Source organism: Drosophila willistoni (genome assembly GCF_018902025.1).
Source record: "Drosophila willistoni isolate 14030-0811.24 chromosome 2R unlocalized genomic scaffold, UCI_dwil_1.1 Seg167, whole genome shotgun sequence".
Lineage (NCBI taxonomy): Eukaryota > Metazoa > Arthropoda > Insecta > Diptera > Drosophilidae > Drosophila > Drosophila willistoni.
This window is the reverse complement of record NW_025814050.1, coordinates 20,464,052-20,485,588: the sequence shown is the minus strand read 5'-3', so window position 1 is coordinate 20,485,588 and position 21,537 is coordinate 20,464,052. Positions and strand designations below refer to the sequence as shown.

Genomic DNA, 21,537 nt, shown 5'->3' with positions numbered 1-21,537 from the left:
TGAACCAAAATTGATGGAAAAAAATTTAAAATCGGCTGTATATATAGGATAACTTATATTAGGGGTAAATGAATTGAATCTTAATTATAAAAATATGAAATAAATTCAACAAATTGTTAGGTAAAATTCTGAGTTTTGTTTTTTCTTGTTTCTGCTTGAAAGCAAAAATCAAAAAGGCATTTTTATTTCGTTTCATGTTTTTTTGTTGTGTGTGTTTTTTTGTATTGATTCTTTCAATTTACTAAATTATATTTTTGTTTTTATATATAAAGAGAGAAAATCAAAAAGGCAGACCAATTAAAATATTTGTAAACTATACAATTAAAAAGAAGACTTTTGTTTTTGTTTGTTTCTTTTTTCAGATAAATGAAATTAAATCTTAAGCATACACACAACATTTATGGATAGATAAAAATGAGAAGAGAATGAAAAATAGAGAACAATAATATTATTTTTCGTTTCTTGCTTTTGTTTCACTTTTAAGCTTAAAACTAAACAAATTTGCGATTTGGGATAAAAAAAAAGAGAGAGAGTATAAGAGAAAAGAGAATACAAAAAAAATTTCGATCTTAGCTTGAAGCTATTTATATAAATATTTTGGAAATGAGCGATAAAACAAAAAGTCAAATATATATAATATAATCATCATTATCGGCATTAACTCTATATCTCTTGATCTTTGCATTTTGCGTTTATCTCTCTTCCTCTGGCATTACATACATATTGGTTTCTTTTTCATTTGTATATAATTTTTTGTCATATATATATATGTATATATATATATATATATATATATATATATATAAATAGTACATCTTGTGTTTTGTTTTGCAATTTTTACTCCATTACATAATATAGTTTATATTTTATATATATATATATAATGCATTTCTGAACTCTCTGTTTCTCCATGATCCATTTGCCCCGCCATCGTGATCATCTCTTCCTTTAAGCCTTTTCATCATTTCTTTTTTGCTATTATCTAGTTAGTTAGTTAGTTAATAACTTTCCACTAATCCAGTGTCTGAAGAAAGTAAAGAAACTGTGCTGAAGATGATCTGTGAGTTCAGGAGTCAAATGTATTAAGTGGTTTGCACAAAGCGGGGGGAGCGGCGTGTCTCATTTCTGGCGTGTGTGTGTGGGTGTGTGTCTGTGTTTTCGGCTATGTGTTTGTGTGTGTGTGTGTGTGCAATATATCATCATCATCAAAAAAAAAATAAACAAGGCGGGTCCACACGAATATTATTATGTTTTTTTTTGTTTGTTGGTTTTCTATTAATTGTAGCTTGGCTCAAATTTATTCGACCACCTTCAGTACCTTGCCAATGGCAATGGTTTTATCTAGAAGAAAAAAAGAAAGAAAAATTATTTAGAATATGTTTTCTCAAATCAATTTAACAATATGTGGAGAATAGTATTCAAAGGATGTTCCTTAAATTAATCAAATGTTTAGCTGTAAATACTAATTGAAAATATATTCAAGATTTAAATTTAGCTGAGAAAGATAATAGTTTTACCATTCAAATTTCTGATGGATTGAAATATTTGGAGAATAATATTAAACTTTGATTCAGCAAGGATAATAATTAATAGATGCTTGGTGTGAAGTCTAATTCTCAATACTGTAGAAGTTGTGAAAAATATACTAAGTTAACGACAAAATAATGAATACTTGAATATGGAATGAGTGTATCATAAATGCAGCTAAATCATTTGATTAAACAATATAAAAGATACAATTTCACGTTTTAATCCTTTAATTCCTAAATGGCCTATAGTCATTCCACTTACTTTCATCTCTCAGTGTAAAGCGACCCATTTGTGGAAATAGTTTAAATTGTTCAAGGCAAATCATTCCGGAACATTCAATGCGCATAATTGCAACCTGATCCTGTTTAACGAATCTTGGACGTGTCTTTGATTTTTCACCACTCTTCTTGTCCACCAAACAGATGAGGGCCTAAGGATCAAGAGTATTAGTACACATATATTTCTTGTTGTTGTTGTCCATTCAACTTACTTTCACTGTGACCTCTTCGGCGGCGCAGTGTATGTGCATGACAGCTGAATAGCCCGCACAGATAATTGATTTGTGTTCTAAAATAACGACCTGAGCATCAAAGATTTTTCCCGTCTTAATGGGATTTGAGGCATCGCAGATAACAAATCCAGGTGATACGTCCTCTTCCTCAATTCCCTGCAAAGGACAAGTAATCAAAATTTGTTATATATTTAGTTAAATGGGAGCATTTGACTTACTTTCAGTTTAATCTTAACGTTCTCTCCAGGACCCACAGAAGTGACTTCATAGTCGTCAGAGAAAACTTGATCCACAGCCACTTGTGTCTATAGAAATAGAGGGAAGAGTAAAGTACATGACGGAAAAGGGTTTCATTTGAGTGTCTTACCCTGTTTGGCATAACAAGTAAATTCTGTCCTTTACGCGCCACTCCAGACTCAACTTTACCCATAACTACTGTGCCCATATCCTTATATTTATCGACAATTGGCATTATAAACGGACCATCCGATTTGCGATTAAGTGAGGGCAGTTCATCAATAAATGGGATGAAGCCTGGCCCCCGATGCCATGGGCATAGGGACTCGGGCAGCTGTTCCTTCAGTCCGTAGCCACTGAGACCAGAGCAAGGCATGAAGGTTAGATCCTTGGCTGGATTGAAGCCCAGCTTTTTGAGGTATGGTAGTATCTTGTCTTTGCATTCGTTGTAACGCGTCTGATCCCAATTCACAGTGGGATCATCCATTTTGTTGACCAGCACCACGAGATGCTTGACACCAGCCGTTTTGGCCAACATGGCGTGCTCTCGCGTCTGTCCGCCTCGATCGAAACCTGTCTCGAATTCACCCTTTCGCGCCGATATAACCAGCACAGCCAAATCCGCCTGCGCCGCTCCTCCAATCATGTTTGGGACGAAACTCTTGTGTCCAGGGGCATCCAGAATGGTGAAATGTTTGCGATCCGTTTCGAAGAAGGCGCGACCCACTTCAACAGTTTTGCCCTTGTCACGTTCCTCCTGGTTTGTGTCCAATGCCCACGACAAATACCAACTTTCGCGAGACTTTTCGCGTGCCTCCCGCTCGTACTTCTCCAATGTTCGTTTGTCTACCATGCCAGTGAGGGACATAATTTGTCCGCCAATTGTTGATTTGCCAGCATCTGAAATGGATCAAAGTGTAAGCAAAGGGAACTCTTAAAGGGCAGGCGGAGAGAATACTCACCAACATGTCCAATGAATACAACATTCACATGTTCGCGCTTGCTTCGATTCTCCTCGACTTTAATGACTTTCTTCTTGTTGGCTTTCGGCGTGGCCCCGCCCTCTGAAAATTCAGCATCTTCCACTTCCTCATCTTCGGGCGTTATAGCAGCATCGTCTTCCACATCCCAGCTATCAGCAGGATCGGTTTCTGGATTCAGAAAGTAACCAGAACCAAAATACAACATAAATACAAAATAGATAAACAATCTTCAAGTTGGTTTTGTGTATAAAAGTGCGAATAACATTGAAAAATTGAAAAGATATACATATACAATCATGTTGCTGTTGTTGTTATTGTTTATGCATGCCATCAAGAAATGTGTACAATTTCTATTACAATGTGTATAAAGTTACTTGAGAATATGAAATCAGAGATTCATGCAGAATTGAGTCGTTTCCAGAAAATCAGATTATACAAAATATTCCAGGAATTAGAAGATTACAAAAAACCATTAACTAACTAACTTAACTAAATCTTCAAATTCAGTTCTAATTCTTTTAGACCTTACTAAGTAGATGGTTTATCGCAAATGCTACAAATTATGTTGCTAAAAAGATAAATTAAACAAAATGAAAGATTTGTATTAAAAATCATTCAAAGAAAACTATTTCTGACGAATTCGGGATTTTAATTTTATAAAAGTTTGTTGACGATAAACTTTAGACAACTCACAGTTAGCTAGATATATGAAAGTCAGGTGAAAATAGAGGCCAGATTAAATTAGTTAAGAATTGGACAAATTTTCCATTTACATATTCTATATTTATTTATTTTTCTTTCCAAAATGATTCAGAGATTGGTAGAAAGAGAGTTTGGTTGAAACCAGTTTAAAAACAGAAATAACCAATTAATTGGGATTGGCTTTGTTAAAACTAGTTCCGAAAATAATAGAAATATGTATATTTTATCGGTTCAAATGACAAGTAACCCTGGTTAAGTGTTATCTAGGAAAACTTTATATGTTTGTGATTGTCGGTGGGGGTGGGCACAGGTTTGCACAAGTGTTGTTGCCTCCAGGTGAAGGGAAACCAATTAGCGCCAACAAGACACTGAGTCATGTGCTGATTGAATGATATAAACAAATTGTCACAGAGTGCTAATCAAATCGTGCCAAATGCAGTCAAAAAGAAATTGAAGGAAATTTAAATTTAAAGTTACTATATCACCCGTCAGTATCGTTCAAAATCAGGCGTAAAGAAAAAGCAGCAGCAACTGTTAACAAAGTTACAAGGGTAGATCGGCAGGGTTTAACGGTTTTTACTTTGTACTAACTTTTATAAGATCTAACTTTTTTGGATAAAATATATTTGGAGCCGCCTCCTTTCATAATGTTAAACAAACGCACAAAAAATAAAATTAAAAATAAAGTTCTATGCGGCCAGGTCAGCCACAATTAACGAAAATTTCATTACTAGACACAATTTGCTGGGCTGGCGATTGCCGTTGCCGCTTGCCAATGTACTACAACAACAAAAAACAAGTTCAAAGCGGTTTTAACCGCAAAGGAGCTGCAAAAAAGCGCCACCATTTGGGCCAAACAAGCGATAACAACAACAACAACACCAATAACAACAATAGCTCATATGTTAGGAAGCAAGCGAGAGAACGTGCGTTGAATGGAGCCATCTGACTGAGCGAGTAATAGGGAGAGTGAGAGAGAGAGAGAGGGTTCAGCGAGAGGCCAAACTCCAATTTTTTGAAAGTAACGAGCGAATGATCGTGTAAGCCAAAAACGTAAACGTGTCAAAACATGTGGCTGCTGCTGTTGAGTGTTTGTGTGTGGGGGGGCACAAGCAAAACAGCTGCTGCGTTGGCGTAGCCGGGCGAATGGCAAATATGCAAAAGGTTGCCAGAGATGAGCAACTTTGTGTCTCACATCAACTTGAAAATATTTCTTGTCGCAATTATTATTTCTTTGAACAATATTACTTATTATATTAGTAATTAAATAGCCACATAATCAATATCAAGTTCAATAAGTTAAGGCTGTCGTGCCTATTGCCAATTTCTTTATATAAGCAATCACCTGTTGCAAGAAACTGAATAAGAATATCATTAAGAATAACTTGTTGATTGTCGATTTGTTTTCAATTGAATATGAAAGAAAAATTAAATATCTTTAGATATTTAGAGTTGATTTTGTTTAAGTATTCGCAGTTGCACTTGTAACATTGTAATTCACTTGCTCATCTCTAACAATGTGGGACGAGATTAAATTCGTCGACAATGTTTTTTTTTTTTGTTTTTGGCGACACGAAGGCGTTAAAAAGAGAGATGGAAAATGCGTTTGGACAACAACTACAACAGTTCGATGAAAATTTGCCACTAACAATCACATTGGATCAAAGCAATATAGAAGAAACAACATAGCTAACACATGCGATTTGTCGACACTGCATTTCAAAAATTGAGGTTATGTTTATGAACTGCCACCAACAGAGGGAGGGAATGAGAATGAAAGACGTTAATATTTTTAGGTAGTTAGTTAGAATAGATGTAGGGGGCGGGGGCCAGGTGAAAGCTCTGGCAGGGTAAAGGCAAAAATTGTCTTTGTTACACACAATTATAGGATAAGGGTGGGAGGGAGAGTAGGGGGCGGCAAAGCACATGCAAACGCAAGACACATAACTGTAAATATACATATGTATGTATGGAAGTGTGCATGTAAGTGGGAAAGTTCAATGAGCCCGCAACCCGCCCCCGCCACTCCTTTTACCATTGTTAGTAATTTTATCCGTTGATGAGTTTATGCTTTCAATAATGGGCGCTGTAGTTAATGAAGGCGTGGCAGCTGATGCTGCTGCTGCTGCTATTGGCGAACCTGGTTGGGCTGGTGATTCTGATGCGGATGCAGATGCCGATCCGGCGACACCGCCGCCTCCTCCTCCTCCGCCACCAGCTGCTGGCAATGCATTTGTTGCTGATCCACCAGAGCCTGTGGAATCTGGCGTTGAGGCTGGTGTGGCTGATCCTGAAGCTGCTGTCGTGTTCGTTGTTGTTTGCTCCTCAGGGGCAGCAGCAGTAGCAGCGGAAGGCGGCGTCGGCGGCGGCGCTTCGTCGTCTGCTTGTACTGCTGCTGCTGCGGCTGCTGTTGCTGGCGTTGTCACAGCGCTGCTGTAATTGAAGCTGGGCACAAATTCCACCGCATTCACATTTAGTGTGGAGAATTTTGTTGTAACTTCCGTATTTTCCTGAGCGGCCATTTCGTTTCTTCTCTTCTTTCTTTTTTCACTTTTTTCACACGACGGCAACGGCAACGTCAACGACACACTTTCGCCTCCTTCAACTGACACTCACAACTGCACGCGGTCAGCAAAGCGCGAGACAGAGATAGATTGATATCGCGTATTTGGCAGTAACTCGAGGGGGAAGCCAGACTCTTGAAGTTTGTTTTTTTAATTTTCAATTTTTCACAAATACTTTTCTCGCTTTTCTATTATCGTGAATAATATTATTGTTGGCAACAAACCATAAACATCCCGGCCCACTTGGGGTTCGATTATTTTTCATACCACTGCGCTGCGATAACTTTTTCTAATGCTTGACGCAGCTTTTCGCCAAATTCAAATGGCTCCCGGTTACAAAATATGGGATTATTTGTCTACTGTTTGGCAATTATTAATCTTTTAATTGTTGGAATTTGTTTGGTTTGTTATTTATTGGCAAAACTTGCTAATTACTTTCTACACGTTTATAGCGCCACGCATGGACAAGGCCAAAGTAATCGGTTATCGATACTAGAGGTGGGATCGTGAAGTCTTTTAATATCAAGGAATACATAAGCAGTTACCTCTGTGGTTTTCCATTCGAAATAAAAATAGCTCTCTCCCTCTTAATTTTTAAAACAAAGCAATCTTCAATAAAAATTTAGAATAACACAATAAAACTCACCTACTTATTTATACATTTAAATAAACATATTCTTGTCAACAATCCTAAACTTTACACTTTTATTACCTCTTGAAATGGATAAAAGATTTCTAGATTTTAAAATCGCACTCATAATACTAGTTATCGATAGACGATAACCATGTAATAAATTTGGTCACACTTTTTGTCAACTCCATTGATTATCAACACTGTCAAAGAGAAAATTTTCATTGTCAACTCGTGTGGAATTTTGTATGCCGTTCATTGCCAATTTGGAGTATAAAAAGAAAAAAGGAATTTCGTGGGAAACCTCACAATCAACTAACAGAACTATGAGTATAAGTGGTAGTGGTGGTGGTGGTGGTGCGGGTGGTGCACGCCCGCCGCCAAGGATTGATGGCATGGTGTCGCTGAAGGCAAGTAGCACCTAAATAGAAAGTGAAAAAAGTACAGTTAGATAACCTTAAAAAAAAAATCTTAAAAATTCTTTTCCAGGTGGACAATCTCACATATCGAACCACCCCTGAAGATTTGCGACGAGTTTTTGAACGTTGCGGTGAGGTTGGTGATATTTACATACCAAGGGACCGCTATACACGTGAAAGCCGCGGTTTTGCCTTTGTGCGGTAAGTAGAAGTCGGCGGGAAAAGTGAGGTTATGTTCCATTTTGGGCATTTCTCTGGAAGGGAAACCATTCTTTGATTGCTTCTCATCCAGCTTGTAATGTCAAAGTGTCCAAGATAAAAGCGTGTTCACTTGCAACTGTTGCCCACCCAAACCCCTGCTGGCCAACATACTGTGCAATACCACATAAGTACAAGATTACCTACTCAGGCATCTTTCCCTTTTTCATAATGAAGCGGAGTCTCGTATTTAACTTGGGATTCTGTTTAGGGAAAGATGCCAGAACAAATGTCTTCACTTGCAACTGTTGCCCACCCAAAACCCTGCTGGCCAACATACTGTGTAAAACTACATTAGCATAGAATTAAGATTGAAAGCCCAGTTTAGTAGGGACTCTGACTTTAATACTCTTTTCCTCTCCCCATCTTAGCTTTTATGACAAACGCGATGCTGAGGACGCACTAGAAGCCATGGATGGTCGCATGTTGGATGGCAGGGAGTTGCGCGTTCAGATGGCCCGCTATGGTCGTCCATCGTCGCCTACGCGTCGCAATAGCGGCGGCAATGGTCGTCGTGGAAATGGGCCTGGTGGCGGCGGTGGTCGTGGACGCGGTGGTGGCGGTGGACGTTCACGTTCCCGTTCCCGTTCCCCAATTAATCGTCGTCGTTCCCGTTCGCCTCGTCGTCGTTCGTACTCACGTTCCTTTTCAGGCGAACGCCGAGCCAAATTCTCACGTAGTCCGATTCGTGGTGATAGCCGCAATGGTGTTGGCGGTGGTGGCGGAGCAATCGGTGTGGGTAATTCACGTAGTCGCAGTCGCTCGTAGGTGGCTGCCACCGGCTTGTGTAAAAAAACGTTCCAGATAAACTAAAGCGTGGTAAGTTGTTTAAGTAAATGCAGTCGGATGTTCCTTATTGTCATCTTTTTGTGTTTTCTTTCAGATTTTTCACGCTGACAAGGCTTAAATCGCTGCTCCAGCTTCTAATCAATCATCATAATGCTGTACCAGAACAGCAGGTATAAAAAAATACAAAAAAAACGAAAGAAACAATGAAGATTATACACAACACACACACCTATTCTCTTACACCTCCTATCCACCCACAAATACACACACACACACAAACACACACACACACACAACTATCTGTAGTTATTTTAAGTTTTGGCTGAGGAAAAGAAAACAAAACAGCTGATTAAGATGAGGTTCAATCTACTGTTTTCTCTTTCTTTTTTTTTTGTTCTTAATTTCATATACCAAATCCCTTTACCTACACAAAAGAAAAGCTTAGGATTAGCTTTTAGTTACTCATTTCTTTTTCTATGTAGAAAAGAATCAACGCTTTTTCGACCCTTTTTTTTTTAAAACAAAACATTTACAACAAACAAAAAAATAAAAGAAAAACTCAACAAACAAAAAGTTTAAGTACAGTAGAACAGGAATTATTAACAGCAGGGGACCCTCTACTTTCTTTTTTCTTTAATTTCTCTTCTTTTTTTTTTTTTGTGACCATCTTCTGTTCGTTTGTCGTTTCGTTCTTTGTGTCTTTTATCAAAACATTTCAATTGTTAACATAAATTTTATTAACCAGCTTCTTTTACCATCCATTTTACATATTTATTACATATGCAGGGTGTAAAGCGGCTGGTTGTTTGCTGTGCCGAGTGAAAAAAAAGAGATTGAATAATTGATTATGATAAAAAGAAAGAGGCAAGGAGAGAGGCAGAGAAGGATGATGAGGAGAAGGTGCAGTTCAGGTGGAGGAATCAGAGGAGCAGAGAGCAGAGCAAAAGAAATTCACAAAAAAACAAAAACACACGAGAGCGGAACATCGCTGCGATGCTGCGCTGCTGCTGCTGTTAAAAATGAGAAAAAAAGAAAGAAAAATTAAGTTGCTGTTTAGTTGCTGTAACTTCGCTAATATCTACTGTTGCTGTTGTTGCTGTTGCTGCTGCTGCTGCTATACTCGATCCCCTCCTACTACTACTACTACTACTACTATAATACATAGTTTGCTGTTTGCCGTTCAACGTGCGCTGTTTGGCTGCTGTTTCCGGCCGTTTCTTCTCTCACGTTATTCGCTGGTTGTCTGGCTGTGCTGCCGCTGTTTTTGATACAGTCTCTCGTCTTCTGTAGTTCCCGTAACTCTCATCTCTCTCTGGGTGTTTTGGCGGTTGGTGGGTGGCGTAAACTTTTTCAATTTGCAGCCATCTTTAGCATCCATCGGGTCTTTCGAACAATTTACTCGGATAAAGGACCTTGCTAAGATATAGACCATTAGGGATCACATGTTCTTTAGGAGGCACTCTGCGGTAAGTGCAAATACTTCAAGCTGTTAATATGATAACTTCCTTTTCAGTCCCAACTAAACCAAAAAATTTCAATATTTTAAAAGATTTTTCTAATAAAGAATATATTTTTTTTTAAATATTTGCACTTTGACTTTTGTTTTGGTTGGAAAAGTGGTAAAAAGAAAGTCGGTGACTTAGACTTAAGGGAAACGTTTAAACCGATTAGTCGCAGGACTTCGAACTATATTTCTATATATTCTGGTAATTAATCAAAGCCTTTTTATTATCATATATTTATTTATGAAAAATGTTAAATTGGACCCACAACTGTTTTTATTTTTCTAAATATTATATATTCCTTCGATTTCTTAGAAGATTATACATTATAGTAACAAAATTTAGTTTCTTTTTTTCAATTTACAGTTTTTAGGACTCATTATTTGATTGAACTCTTTAAGGTCATGGGTCTAAGACAAGTTTAACAACTTGAAGAACATTTTCCAATTTGGCTTCAGTAGAATTTCAATTAACCGATTATTCGGACTTAAAAAGTTTCAAAATAATTGCATAACTTCAAATAATGGAAAATTTCTAAACAAAGTGCCTGAAAGCTCTAAAATTTATAATTATGTTGTGTATATAGTATGTCTCAAACTCCATCCATCCATCCATTTAAACACATGTATGGGAAGTTTCCTAACAATCATTTTAATGGAAAAGATTGAAAATTAAAGCCGTTTCCGGGTCAACTGGCAGGGCAGCAGGCGGGTGAATTTATTGACAAAACTTTAGTCCAACTTGGCAACCAAATTGAAATTACTTTGTAACCTGCCTCACTGCCTTACATACACAAATATATTAGTTTTCGCCTGTTTCATTTCTTTTCTACATCGGTGTGCACAAAATTCAAAGAGATTTCTTTTTGCGATTAACAAATCATGATTAAATACGAGGGAATCACCGTGCGCAATGTATCATATGAGCCGGATCTTAGTCAGGAGGGCACTTACATTTGCCCCATGCCCAAACCGCCGGCGCCATCAACGTTTTTGGACACTAGCACCTGGCATGGCCATCTGAAGCCATTCGAGCGTCTGTTCTATCATCAGACAATGAATTCGGTGCGCTATAGCAAACGTTATCGTGGCAATCCTCACATACCCAAAGATTCGTTGGATTTTCAATTGCAATCGCGTTACGATCATGGACGTGAAGCGTTTCCCGAGAAAATAGATTCGGTCCTGCAGAGGGACACCTGCTCGGCGGTGACCAGTTGGTCAGCACCAGGCGCCAAAAACGAAAGCGGTGCCAAAGTGAAGTCCTTCCGCGTCCTACGCAACACGCGTGTGGTTCTTAAACAAATGGAAGATAAACTGGGTCATCCTTTGCGTATAGGTAAGTGCAAAGGAAATTATAAATTTCAGACTAAAGTTCATATCGAAAGATCTCGATATATTTATTTAACGATTGATTCTTGTTTAAGGTGGCTGCAAGGAAAAGATCCATCCACATAGTGTCAAGCTCATCTGCAGTGGCGTCCACAATCAATTGGTCAACAATGGCTTCTCTCGCCAAACATCGGATGGCAATTTCTTCCGTTACTAAAACCCAATTAGATGACAACCTTCGTTTGGTATTCTTAATAAATAACATTGAAATTAGTCAATTAATTGTCCAGTTTGACTTGTTTGGCCTCCGTTTCCTCCTCCTCTGGCACAATCCCATCATTCGATTCGTCCTTGCGTCGTTGCTTCTTGTTCTGATTGCGAAAGCTTTTAGGCAGTTTATTTTCGCCAACCCTGAATTGGAAGATAATTGATCAATAAAAGAAACAGCTGAATTATTCTTTACGCTTACATAATGGTGGCTTTGGTTCCTGGTCCCCAGTGTGGTGTAGGATTCTCCTGGAAGCGTGATAAGGCCTGCAGTCTACTTTTGGGATTGGCATCGATGTGCAGACGATCGAATTCATAATCCTTGGAGCATGGTTGCGACAGTATGGCCTTCAAGGGGGTTCCCTCGATCATGCGCTCTGGTCTAACTGGATGTCGTTTGCTCCAGCTGCGCAGAATATCCCACAGAACAGATGGAGGAGCATCGGTTTTCAGGGAATTCTTTGAGGCATGTGAATAGGAGACACGATATCCACTATGCAAAAGAGCGGAACGGAACTTGAGCATGGGAACGATTTCCAACTTCAAGACACAGCAAAGCTTATCGGGGGTATAGTATAGAGGAACATCGGGCAGCTCCTCCTGCACCATACTGAGCACACCCACAATTCGCCTTTGAGTGGTTAGGTCACACAATGGTTTCTGCTTCACTGCATCCAGAAGCTTGGCCACGAATTCCAAATTGTGTAAGGGGGCAGACCAGATGGGACCGCCCATATGATGCCTGTGGCCACAATTGCTGCACTGCGAATTTACCTGTGGTCCAGTGGGTATGCCAAATTTCAACTGTTGGGGATTGCCTTTGGTGGGATTCGGTTTGGTTATGCCCAGCGGTTGCAAGGCAAAACTCTCACAGCCCGTGCATTGGAAGAGCCAGGATTGCTTGCTCATGGAAAGTTTACATTGCGCCTGACCCACTCGTACTCGCAGGAATATCCGTATATAAAAATCCACCGACACACTAAGCAATGGTTCTATATACTTGCCATGCCTATTGGCATGTCCTTCGATGCAATGGAGGAGAATGCGCAAAGCCATTTCATGGCAGCACTTCATCCTTAGGGGAACTGATCCATATTTCACATAGCAAGCTTCGGGAGCATTGCCAGCCAATACGGCCATGTCGGTGGCAGTCACCAGGAGTAGGCCACCATCATTGAGACATTGAATGGCGCCATCTAAGAAACGATTTGGGCAGCCATAGGGATCCAGATCAACCACATCGAAGCGTTTCTCTGGCACGGAAGACAAGTACATCAGGGTCCTTAACAGAAAAAGTTTCAATAAGTAGTTTAAGAAGAAGTACTCTGTCACTTACATGGCATCCGCATGACTTGGTTGTATCAATTGCTCAACCTTGTTGTGCTTGATATTCGTTTGAATGGACTCTACGGCCTGCCTGGACAAATCATTGGCTATAATTTCGCGTACTCCTGCTATTTCCTGGGCATATCGTATGCTGCGCAATCCAGTGGCAGCCAGGGCCTCCAATATCCGTAATCCGTCGTCATAACGGGTTCCCGCTTCATATGTCGGCGCTATTTCTGGTGAGGATTCATTTGTTTCGCTTTGCTGTTTTCGCTTCTTTTTCGCCTCCTTCTCTAGGCGCTCTTGGGCCAATATTTGGGAGTACACATTGAGCACAGATATGCTCAAGTCTCGATTGAATTCTTGAACTGGGTTGTAAAAAACATTGCCTCCTGACACAATTTCGGCGTTTCGTTCCCGAATAACATTTTCATTGGGATTGTCGGCAATGTCCTAGAAATTTTATTATTAAGTTTTTTTCCTAAATTGTCATTTGAATACATCATAACCACCTGTTGCTGCTTTGGATCCTGCTTTTCCTCGTTTTGACCGTTTTCCACTTCCATTTAAACGCCGCAAAAAACCAAAACAAAAAACACGTGTAAGACAGGGCTGCCAGACCGGATAGAAAATTAGTGGCTCACCCACTATTTTTGAACGCCCCCTATTTATTTTGACTTGATCTAGATCTAGTGGAAAATAGCTAAATTGGCAGCACTGCCAATCCAATTTCTCTTGTCGTTCTCTTTTGGTCGACGGACGTACTCTTTTGTTGCATGTTCGACTCTATTCTCGGAGTTTGACTCCTTTACCTGATGTTGGTACTATTTTTCTCGATTTTTACTCTTTTGCATGAACTGCGCTCTTTGGTTGCATGCACTGGTTGTAAATAGACCCGCCGTCCAGTGCTGCCAACATTTCGTTGCATCAAAACGCTAAATCAGCCATTGAAAAAAGCTAGAAATAGCTAGAAATATTTCTTCGTAGCCAAAAAAAAAGAAAATATTTGTTTATTTTTGGTATATTTCAATATTTTGGATGATTTCATCAATGACTTTATCTTCATCATCTTGGTTTATGTAGGTTTCATTGGTCCCTATCTTTCGCTAATGACTAATGTCAGGTATTTGCAAAAAACATTTGCCCGCATCAGCTGCATTTAAAGTCAGCCAATCTTTAAATGCAGGGTCTTTACCACGCGGTTTTTGATTTTATATTTTACGCATTTTCAACTTTTGCTCGCGGTTTAAAAAATTGGGAAACATTTAGTAAACTTCACAGAAAACGATGACTGAATACTCGTTTCGCTTATCGATGTTTTTTTGCCATTCAAATGAAAAAATACTATTCATATGAAAATGTGACGAAGTTACTAAATGTTTCAAAATATAAAGTAAAGCTAGTTTTTCTTGAAAAACAGCTATAATTTCCGCTAGCCGCTATATCACAATTTATCCTGCATTTCCTTGTTGCAACCCACTAGATCGAGTGGGAAAATAGCTAAATTGGCAGCACTGCCATTTGTTGTTGTATTGTTGTTTTTGTTGTCACGCAGGGAGGTTGTGTGGGTGCTGTCAAATAAATAAAACGAAACAAAGATAAGAAATTTTGTACTTTTATATATAAATTAAAACAATCAGAGACAATGACCGATTTGCGGAACAATGAGATGGACAGCGACTTGGACCAGCAGAACTATTCGCTAAATAGCAATGCGGATCCCAAGAATATGCAGGAATTGACCATCTATGTGAGTTTTTTGGTTTTTGTGGTAGAATCTTTTTTGGAGAATTGTAAATATTGTTCCGCCGTGTTCAGGTACAAAATCTTTTGCAGAATGTCCAGGATAAGTTCCAGACCATGTCGGACCAGATAATCACCCGAATCGATGACATGGGCACCCGTATCGATGATCTGGAGAAGAGCATTGCCGATTTGATGAATCAAGCCGGCATCGAAGGCCAGGGGCAGCTGCCAGAGAAATGAGAGGAGGATGACCAAAGCAGGGCGTGTCTGCGCCCCAACTATAAACTATCTCTATATAGTATATATCACACACACACACATCGAAGCACCCAACTAATTGGCACCCATTTACAATTCCGGATTTGCACAACATTCATTTTTGGCAATTGCTCTCAAACTGTAGACCAGTCACCATATTTTGCTCATTTGATTTAACTTAAGTGATTAATTTTTAAGTACAATAATTGAGTTTCCAGTTTGTCGTTTATACATTAGCGAGGCAAACGAATTTTCAATTATTTGCCTTAGGGTTTTTATTATAAATTATAATTAAAGAATTAATTTTGTGAATTGTAAAAAACATAAGAGTTCTTGTCAAACTGTAATGCAAATGTCAAACTGTAGAACTTCGATCAAACAATCTTTAACCATGGACACGAGTGGGTGGGTGGGTGTTGGAGGTTTCACTTGACTTGTTTCCATTATAACTTTGTTTATTTAGGCCAAATAATGTTTGAGTGTTTATGTATTTAATGAATTGCTTATGCTAATTTTAAATTCGATTTACGTTTATCATCGTCAATAGTTGCTTGTTTCCTATTTTGATTGGATTTGTTTGAAGAGGTGGAGAGAAGGAATTTATATCTAGGTAAATGCATTATATATATGTATATTTATACATTTACCTAGGTAGTATAAAATTACTATATAGAGAGAAATCTTGAGTATCATTTGTACAAATATTAATTGAGCAGGAGGAGAACTTTACTTAAAGCTTCATACATGGCCATCAAAATTAGCAAAGTAAAATTAAATACTGCATAATCCTCTTTTTTGAAACTAAGGAGTCGTTTCTTTGGGCATAGGACTTAAGTCCTTGAGGATATAGTAGGATTTAGAGTATCAACTACATGTTATAAGAAAAATGTTTTAAAAGTCTTTTCAGCATTTCCAGCATTTAAAAACATTGAGTATTGTTGGTTAACGATTTTCTACGTTCTCAGTGTTCTACCCAATAATTTTTTTGACTGAACATTTTTTCAAAATTATTACATATTTTTCGAAAAATCTTTCTTAAAAATGCATAACGTTGTCTTGGATTCAGTCAATTAATAGTGCTCAGCAGGATTAATCGTTTCTATGGAAGTAATATCATAAAAATAGTAGGTCGATGCAGTTGATGGAAGAAGTTTGACGATCTACATATATAGAATAGCTCCTAGAAATTAGAGTTTTGGTCAAAAGTTTCAAAAGTTATGATACATATATTTCAGACACCACTTTCCCCATAGGAATGAGTGACCACAAAACTGTAAAAGTTGTCAAACTGCATACAGTTTTATCTTTTCTTGTTTCTTGTTCGATCTAACAAAGTTTAACCATGACAAATATATAGTAAGGGATAAAACAGCACTGTTCCACTTGACGTGTTTCCATTATAATTTTGTTTATTTATGATTATGCTAATTTCGATATAAATTAGTTCTGCGGCACATGGAATTGCTTTTGCAATCTTACATGGGTGGCGGCCACTGCCTTGAAGGGATGTTTAACCGTTTGCCTGGAGGGTTTCATGGCTGTCGCATTCAATATCGCATCCTTACCAATAGTTCGCTGTGTCCTGGCCCCAAATACATTCTCACGCATTGCTGTGTGTTGTTTCTCTGGCCCAGAAGCTGCTCCAGCGGCGACGTTTGTGGCTTTTCCTGTTGGTTCACGTTCATCATCGCTCACACTGCCTGATTCTTCATCGTCCTCTGCCTCTTCATCACTTTGTTCGGTTTCCTTAAAAGACATGGCAGAGTTTATAATGATGTCTATATTGCCGTTTATCAGAATAAGTAACCTACCTCATCATCATCTTCCTCTTCCTCCTCGTCGTCCTCATCATCGTCCTCACTGGCAACATGCTGCTGATCAGTCTTATTTTGGTGACCTGCTATGCCACCACCGGTTAAATTTTTACTACTCCTGGACAGTTTTTGATGCCTCTTCAAAGGACTCATCAGATGATCATGCTCCAAGCTATCCATTGACTGCGAACGTAATCCCTTCTTCAGTGCCGCCATGCGTGTTGTGGCCTGGGCGTCCTCCTTGGTTTTCAATAGTTTTTGAAATTCCATAAAATCATCTCGTTCATCGATTCTACCTATATCATAGTAACTAGCACTGAGAATTTCCAGAGCTTTCGTATGATGTTTCATTGATATCAAGATGAAATTTTGCAGTGTCTGTTTGACATCGTGAAGTTTTCTTTGCTCAAAATTATTAATAATTTCATCGATTTCTTTATTCGTACGTGTGACTTCCATTTTGGCCTTGAATAGCTCCGAATCGGCAGCACTCTATATAAGAAGAGAGATTTCAATATTACTAGGCTGAATGATAAAACGTTACTTGAACTTACATTATTGGCGGAAAATTTGGATTTAAGTTCCAACATTTGTCGTTGTCGCAGGACCTCTTTATCCCTTGCTATTACAGCCAAACGTAAGTTATCCCTGGTGGATTTGCAGAGCTGCTCAAACTGTGACAATTCATTGACTAGCTGAAAAAAGGAGACAAATGTTTACACTTGGAAATCTCTATTGGTTCAAGGACTCCACCTTCAGTTCCAAACGATGCACATTTATGTCCATATAATCACCCAACATGGTGACAGCATTTGTGAAACTCTTCATCCCTGAGGAGAGACTCTCATTGATCTCCTCGTCATCGGCATAGTTTTTTATACCCTTGGCTAGTTCATCGTAAGAGTCTCGATATCTGTGGAACAATATCCTTTCAATAATTTTACAATAGATCGAAACTAGGAGGTATATACTTGGCCATTTTTCTAGTAACCAGAGCAAAGGCCGAGCAGATTTCCATTAAATGACGTTCGGTGAGATTAATCCGTTCATTAATTATCTTAATGCGATCATCTTTGGTATTCAAAAAGGATAATTTACCACGGCGAAACATTATTTCAAGAATATTTTTTACAATTATCAATTCTTATTTTTTCTTTACTTTCAAAACAAAACAAAACAAAGGCGGTTGCTATGTTACGAATTTTTTAATGGAAAAAAACAAGGGCGTAGACGGGTAAAAATAGGGGTGGGGAGGTGCTCCCTCTCCTAGATTTAATATGAAATTACTTTAAATTTTTGTGTTTTTAGTAATTCATTTATAAATTAACTAGAGTTCAATTTATTTAAGGTTGATTTTAGGAACAATTTAACAAATGCTTTGAATGTTCAAACTACCCCACGATACCCTACCCAACTCGAACATGGGATGCCAACTCATAGCAATTTAGTTACTAGGGATTCTCGCTAGATGGCTGCACAGCGTTGACATAGTGGCGCGCTTTCAAAATAAACATACTTGCATGATAATTCTTTGTTAAGCTCTTTAATTGAATTGCATGCTGTGCAATATAAAATAAGATTGACTTCTTAAAAGAGTTATCCTTGACTTTAAGTTAAATCGTGATTAAATTATTGTGAATTGACAAACAATTTCTTTCTTAAAGCTGATCAAGGTCAGGAGCATGGATTTTTCCTTTACTAGAATTATTATTATTCTTTCTTGGTCTTCTGTTTGTCTGGGGACCCTGACATGTTATGGCTAAATTTAGAACTGAATCGAAATTGGCATCGACAGCGTCCGATTCTTCTTCTCGCTTTTGAGAGAAATATCCATGACAAATTTTACAGTATATATCTCAATCTCAACCTTGACAACAAATTTGTCGTCACTTAATTATTTATTTGGGATTTTTCTCGCAGCTCTCGAAACCACAAGAATGTTGTTTCAACGAATTAACCGAAAATGGTTATTTAAATTTAAATCACTTAACTTACATATATGGTAGAGCAGCATGTCTAAATTAGAGGCAATGATTAAAGTTAACTAGACAAACGTTTTTATACTCTCACAACTTGGTAATGTAATTATAATGTACACAAAATTAATCAGTAATAACTTGTGGGACTATGTTTTCTTATTATTTTCATTTCATATTGGTTTCAGTGACCAATCCAAATATATATCTTATAGAAGAATGATATATGTATGTTTGGATTGGTCTTTAAAACTCATATCAATAAAAATGTAAATATAATTCACAAAATACACTTTGAAAACTCAAAGAAATTTTGTTTGTTAACTACTAAGCTAAACTTTTGGACACCTATTTTTATTCGAAAACAATATATAATAAAATATTTAATAGAATTGACCGATTTTTTCTGTGGATACTTAAAACTAATTATAGGAGAGTTTAGTATACAAATTTCATGAAAGAGATGAAGTTAGTCTTTTGAAATATGTATATGAATGATTGAATATTTGTAATTAGGGTTCTAAATTCATTTTTGGATAAAACAGAAAATGGTCTCTTGTTGTACGATCAATTTCTTGAAGTTCATTTAGTTAAATTAAATCTACTTACCTACTTATATATGTAGATGATAATGCTTTATTTGAGATTGATGCGATCGCTTTTCAATTGACTTATTATTATATACTTTGTATGGACAATGAGTCTACCCTTTCTATAAGAGAGGGTATACATATATATTACAAAGTGCAGTTAAATTGTGAATCCGGTTTACTGATCCCAATCTTGGGGGTTTAAGAACAATGAGAAGAAGAAACAGCTGGAACTGGCTTTTGAGCTTGTGCATTGTCAATGCTGAGGGCGTAGCTCGGGCTCGCGTTCCATGGGGGCAATCTGCTTTGAATTTCTGATTTCCATATACACCTTAAAGTCTTCTTGGTCAAGGGAAGAATAAGTGACGGAGGGTCCACCAAAGACATTCACTTTTTTTCTTTTTCGTAGTCTTCTCTGACGTGTCAGTAAATGGAATGATACTCATTTGCCCCCCTCTCTCTCTCACTCTCTCTTGAATTCTCATACTTTTCTCATTCTCTCCCACTCTCCGTCTGTGTGTGTCTCTGATTCTTTTCCATACGAGTTGCGTGCTTTGGTATAAATGAAGCCAAATTCATACGCATTCGTTTAGTCCGATATTTCTCATATAACCCAACGGGTCGCTGTCTTCTTTTGGATAACAAAAGATCGCGAGTGAAATAAGCAAACGAAAAAGTATGCAAAAATTTGTTTAGTCTATTTCCGTTGGCATATTTTCAAATTGTTTATAAACAAACGTAAATTATTTGCCTTGAAAGTTGCCTTTTATGAGTATTTGCAAAAAAAGTGGGAAAAAAATATTGAAGTTTATGTTCAAAATATTGCCTAACATTACAGTTGAAAAAAAGTGTTTATAATAAAATTAAAACCAAAACAACAAACTGTGTGAAAAGCATTATTAACAAATAATTGTTTAAAATAAAAAAGTGCGAAAATATACAATACAAAACTGAAATTTATGTGAAAATCTATCCCATTGATAATTTTACTGGATTCACTGATTCTGATTACTTATCAAAATATTACAATACTTTTTTAAAAACTACATAAATATTCTATGGTTTTAGTTGCAATAGAAATACATTTTCAATTACATTATCCTATACATTTCTATTGGATTATTACTTCTTCTTAGATTTCTTTCTTTGCTTTTTCTTGTTGAAGTATTCTATCTTAGTTCTTAGTTTAGTTCTTTGATGAACTGAATTTTTAATGGATTTTTAGTGTTTACTTAAAAATGTTTCAATTGCATTAATTGAATTAATTTCAATTTGCATATTAACATGTTAAAATTCAAAATATTACGTAATTTAAGCTATAAACTTTTGTTTTTATTTTGGTTAATTTTTTCGACTTTTATCAAATTATCTATAAATAGATTTGAAATTTATTTTATAGAGAATATTTCCTTTTTTTTGTTAATACGGCTATGAAATATACTTAATTGTAAAAGTCAAATTACGTCTAGCTTAAATTTAAAACATTTGTTAACTTGACAAATCATTAAGATCAAGTTTTATCTTAGAATTTTATAAATTTACAACTGTTAAAATAAACTTTATAGAGCATAATAAGACTTTGAATAGAACTCTTTTTGTTATCGACCCAATTTTGTCTAAATCTTCTAATGAAAAACCAAGAATTAAAGTATTATAAAATATATATATATATTTGAAGTATAACTAATAGACTTTAGCAGACAATTACTTGGCTCTAGGTCAAGATTGATAGTAAAATGAAAAAGCACGCTTCGTTAGTCGTCTTCATGGCAACAAAAAGCAAAAGAGTATTAACAAAATATCATATTGAAATTACACATTAATTGCAAAATTATAATTATTTATATGTCATACTCCTCAATATTGATTTGATTCTAGGTAAAAGTAAACATTTTAACCTTATCTGTCATAAACATCGAATAAATATAAACCTATGTTAGATAAAATGTTCGTAGATAATTTCCATTAAATTATTGACTTTCATGTCATAAGAGATCAAACATCCGTATTAAGTTAATTAGCATATTAAAGTTTATTCAAGATGTTGTAACTCTTTGATCATGAGTCTGTCTCTATAGCCCTAAACAAAAACCGTGACTGAAA

At 37.0% G+C, this 21,537-nt stretch overlaps 6 protein-coding genes across 8 annotated transcripts; 3 read left to right on the top strand and 3 right to left on the bottom strand.

Annotated features, from left to right (window-relative positions):
* Window positions 1–1,085: 1,085 nt before the first annotated feature.
* On the bottom strand, window positions 1,086–7,103 carry LOC6642560 (eukaryotic peptide chain release factor GTP-binding subunit ERF3A). Of its 2 annotated transcripts, none has more exons than XM_047010861.1 (7): window positions 7,073–7,103; window positions 3,241–3,429; window positions 2,409–3,178; window positions 2,260–2,346; window positions 2,021–2,197; window positions 1,792–1,960; window positions 1,086–1,341 (listed from the first exon to the last, which is right to left on the bottom strand). In XM_047010861.1, exons 1-7 carry the CDS (start codon window positions 7,086–7,088, stop codon window positions 1,298–1,300), a joined length of 1,452 nt encoding a protein of 483 aa, XP_046866817.1. In that variant the 5' UTR covers window positions 7,089–7,103; the 3' UTR covers window positions 1,086–1,297. The 2 variants fall into 2 exon arrangements, with proteins under 2 accessions (XP_046866817.1, XP_002065523.2); XM_002065487.4 differs by lacking the exon at window positions 7,073–7,103 and adding an exon at window positions 6,104–7,003.
* Window positions 7,104–7,345: 242 nt separating this feature from the next.
* Window positions 7,346–9,517, top strand: LOC6642559 (serine/arginine-rich splicing factor 2). Of its 2 annotated transcripts, XM_002065486.4 has the most exons (5): window positions 7,346–7,568; window positions 7,648–7,778; window positions 8,207–8,654; window positions 8,719–8,794; window positions 9,411–9,517. In XM_002065486.4, the coding sequence occupies exons 1-3, from the start codon at window positions 7,407–7,409 to the stop codon at window positions 8,601–8,603; spliced, it is 690 nt and encodes a 229-aa protein (XP_002065522.2). In that variant the 5' UTR covers window positions 7,346–7,406; the 3' UTR covers window positions 8,604–8,654; window positions 8,719–8,794; window positions 9,411–9,517. The 2 variants fall into 2 exon arrangements, with proteins under 2 accessions (XP_002065522.2, XP_023031383.1); XM_023175615.2 differs by lacking the exon at window positions 9,411–9,517 and having other exon boundaries at window positions 8,719–8,993.
* A 1,301-nt stretch (window positions 9,518–10,818) lies between these two features.
* On the top strand, window positions 10,819–11,739 carry LOC6642558. Its single transcript, XM_002065485.4, has 2 exons — window positions 10,819–11,464; window positions 11,553–11,739. Exons 1-2 carry the CDS (start codon window positions 11,008–11,010, stop codon window positions 11,672–11,674), a joined length of 579 nt encoding a protein of 192 aa, XP_002065521.1. The 5' UTR covers window positions 10,819–11,007; the 3' UTR covers window positions 11,675–11,739.
* Window positions 11,496–13,647, bottom strand: LOC6642694 (probable tRNA (guanine(26)-N(2))-dimethyltransferase). The gene is made up of 4 exons (XM_002065484.4): window positions 13,563–13,647; window positions 13,061–13,503; window positions 11,927–13,006; window positions 11,496–11,868 (listed from the first exon to the last, which is right to left on the bottom strand). Exons 1-4 carry the CDS (start codon window positions 13,614–13,616, stop codon window positions 11,736–11,738), a joined length of 1,710 nt encoding a protein of 569 aa, XP_002065520.2. The 5' UTR covers window positions 13,617–13,647; the 3' UTR covers window positions 11,496–11,735.
* Window positions 13,648–14,577: 930 nt separating this feature from the next.
* LOC6642693 (heat shock factor-binding protein 1) lies at window positions 14,578–15,855 on the top strand. The gene is made up of 2 exons (XM_002065483.4): window positions 14,578–14,800; window positions 14,869–15,855. Exons 1-2 carry the CDS (start codon window positions 14,696–14,698, stop codon window positions 15,034–15,036), a joined length of 273 nt encoding a protein of 90 aa, XP_002065519.1. The 5' UTR covers window positions 14,578–14,695; the 3' UTR covers window positions 15,037–15,855.
* Window positions 15,856–16,438: 583 nt separating this feature from the next.
* LOC6642692 (protein Fam92) lies at window positions 16,439–18,127 on the bottom strand. Its single transcript, XM_002065482.3, has 5 exons — window positions 17,840–18,127; window positions 17,622–17,781; window positions 17,423–17,563; window positions 16,866–17,360; window positions 16,439–16,800 (listed from the first exon to the last, which is right to left on the bottom strand). The coding sequence occupies exons 1-5, from the start codon at window positions 17,977–17,979 to the stop codon at window positions 16,495–16,497; spliced, it is 1,242 nt and encodes a 413-aa protein (XP_002065518.1). The 5' UTR covers window positions 17,980–18,127; the 3' UTR covers window positions 16,439–16,494.
* Window positions 18,128–21,537: the final 3,410 nt, after the last annotated feature.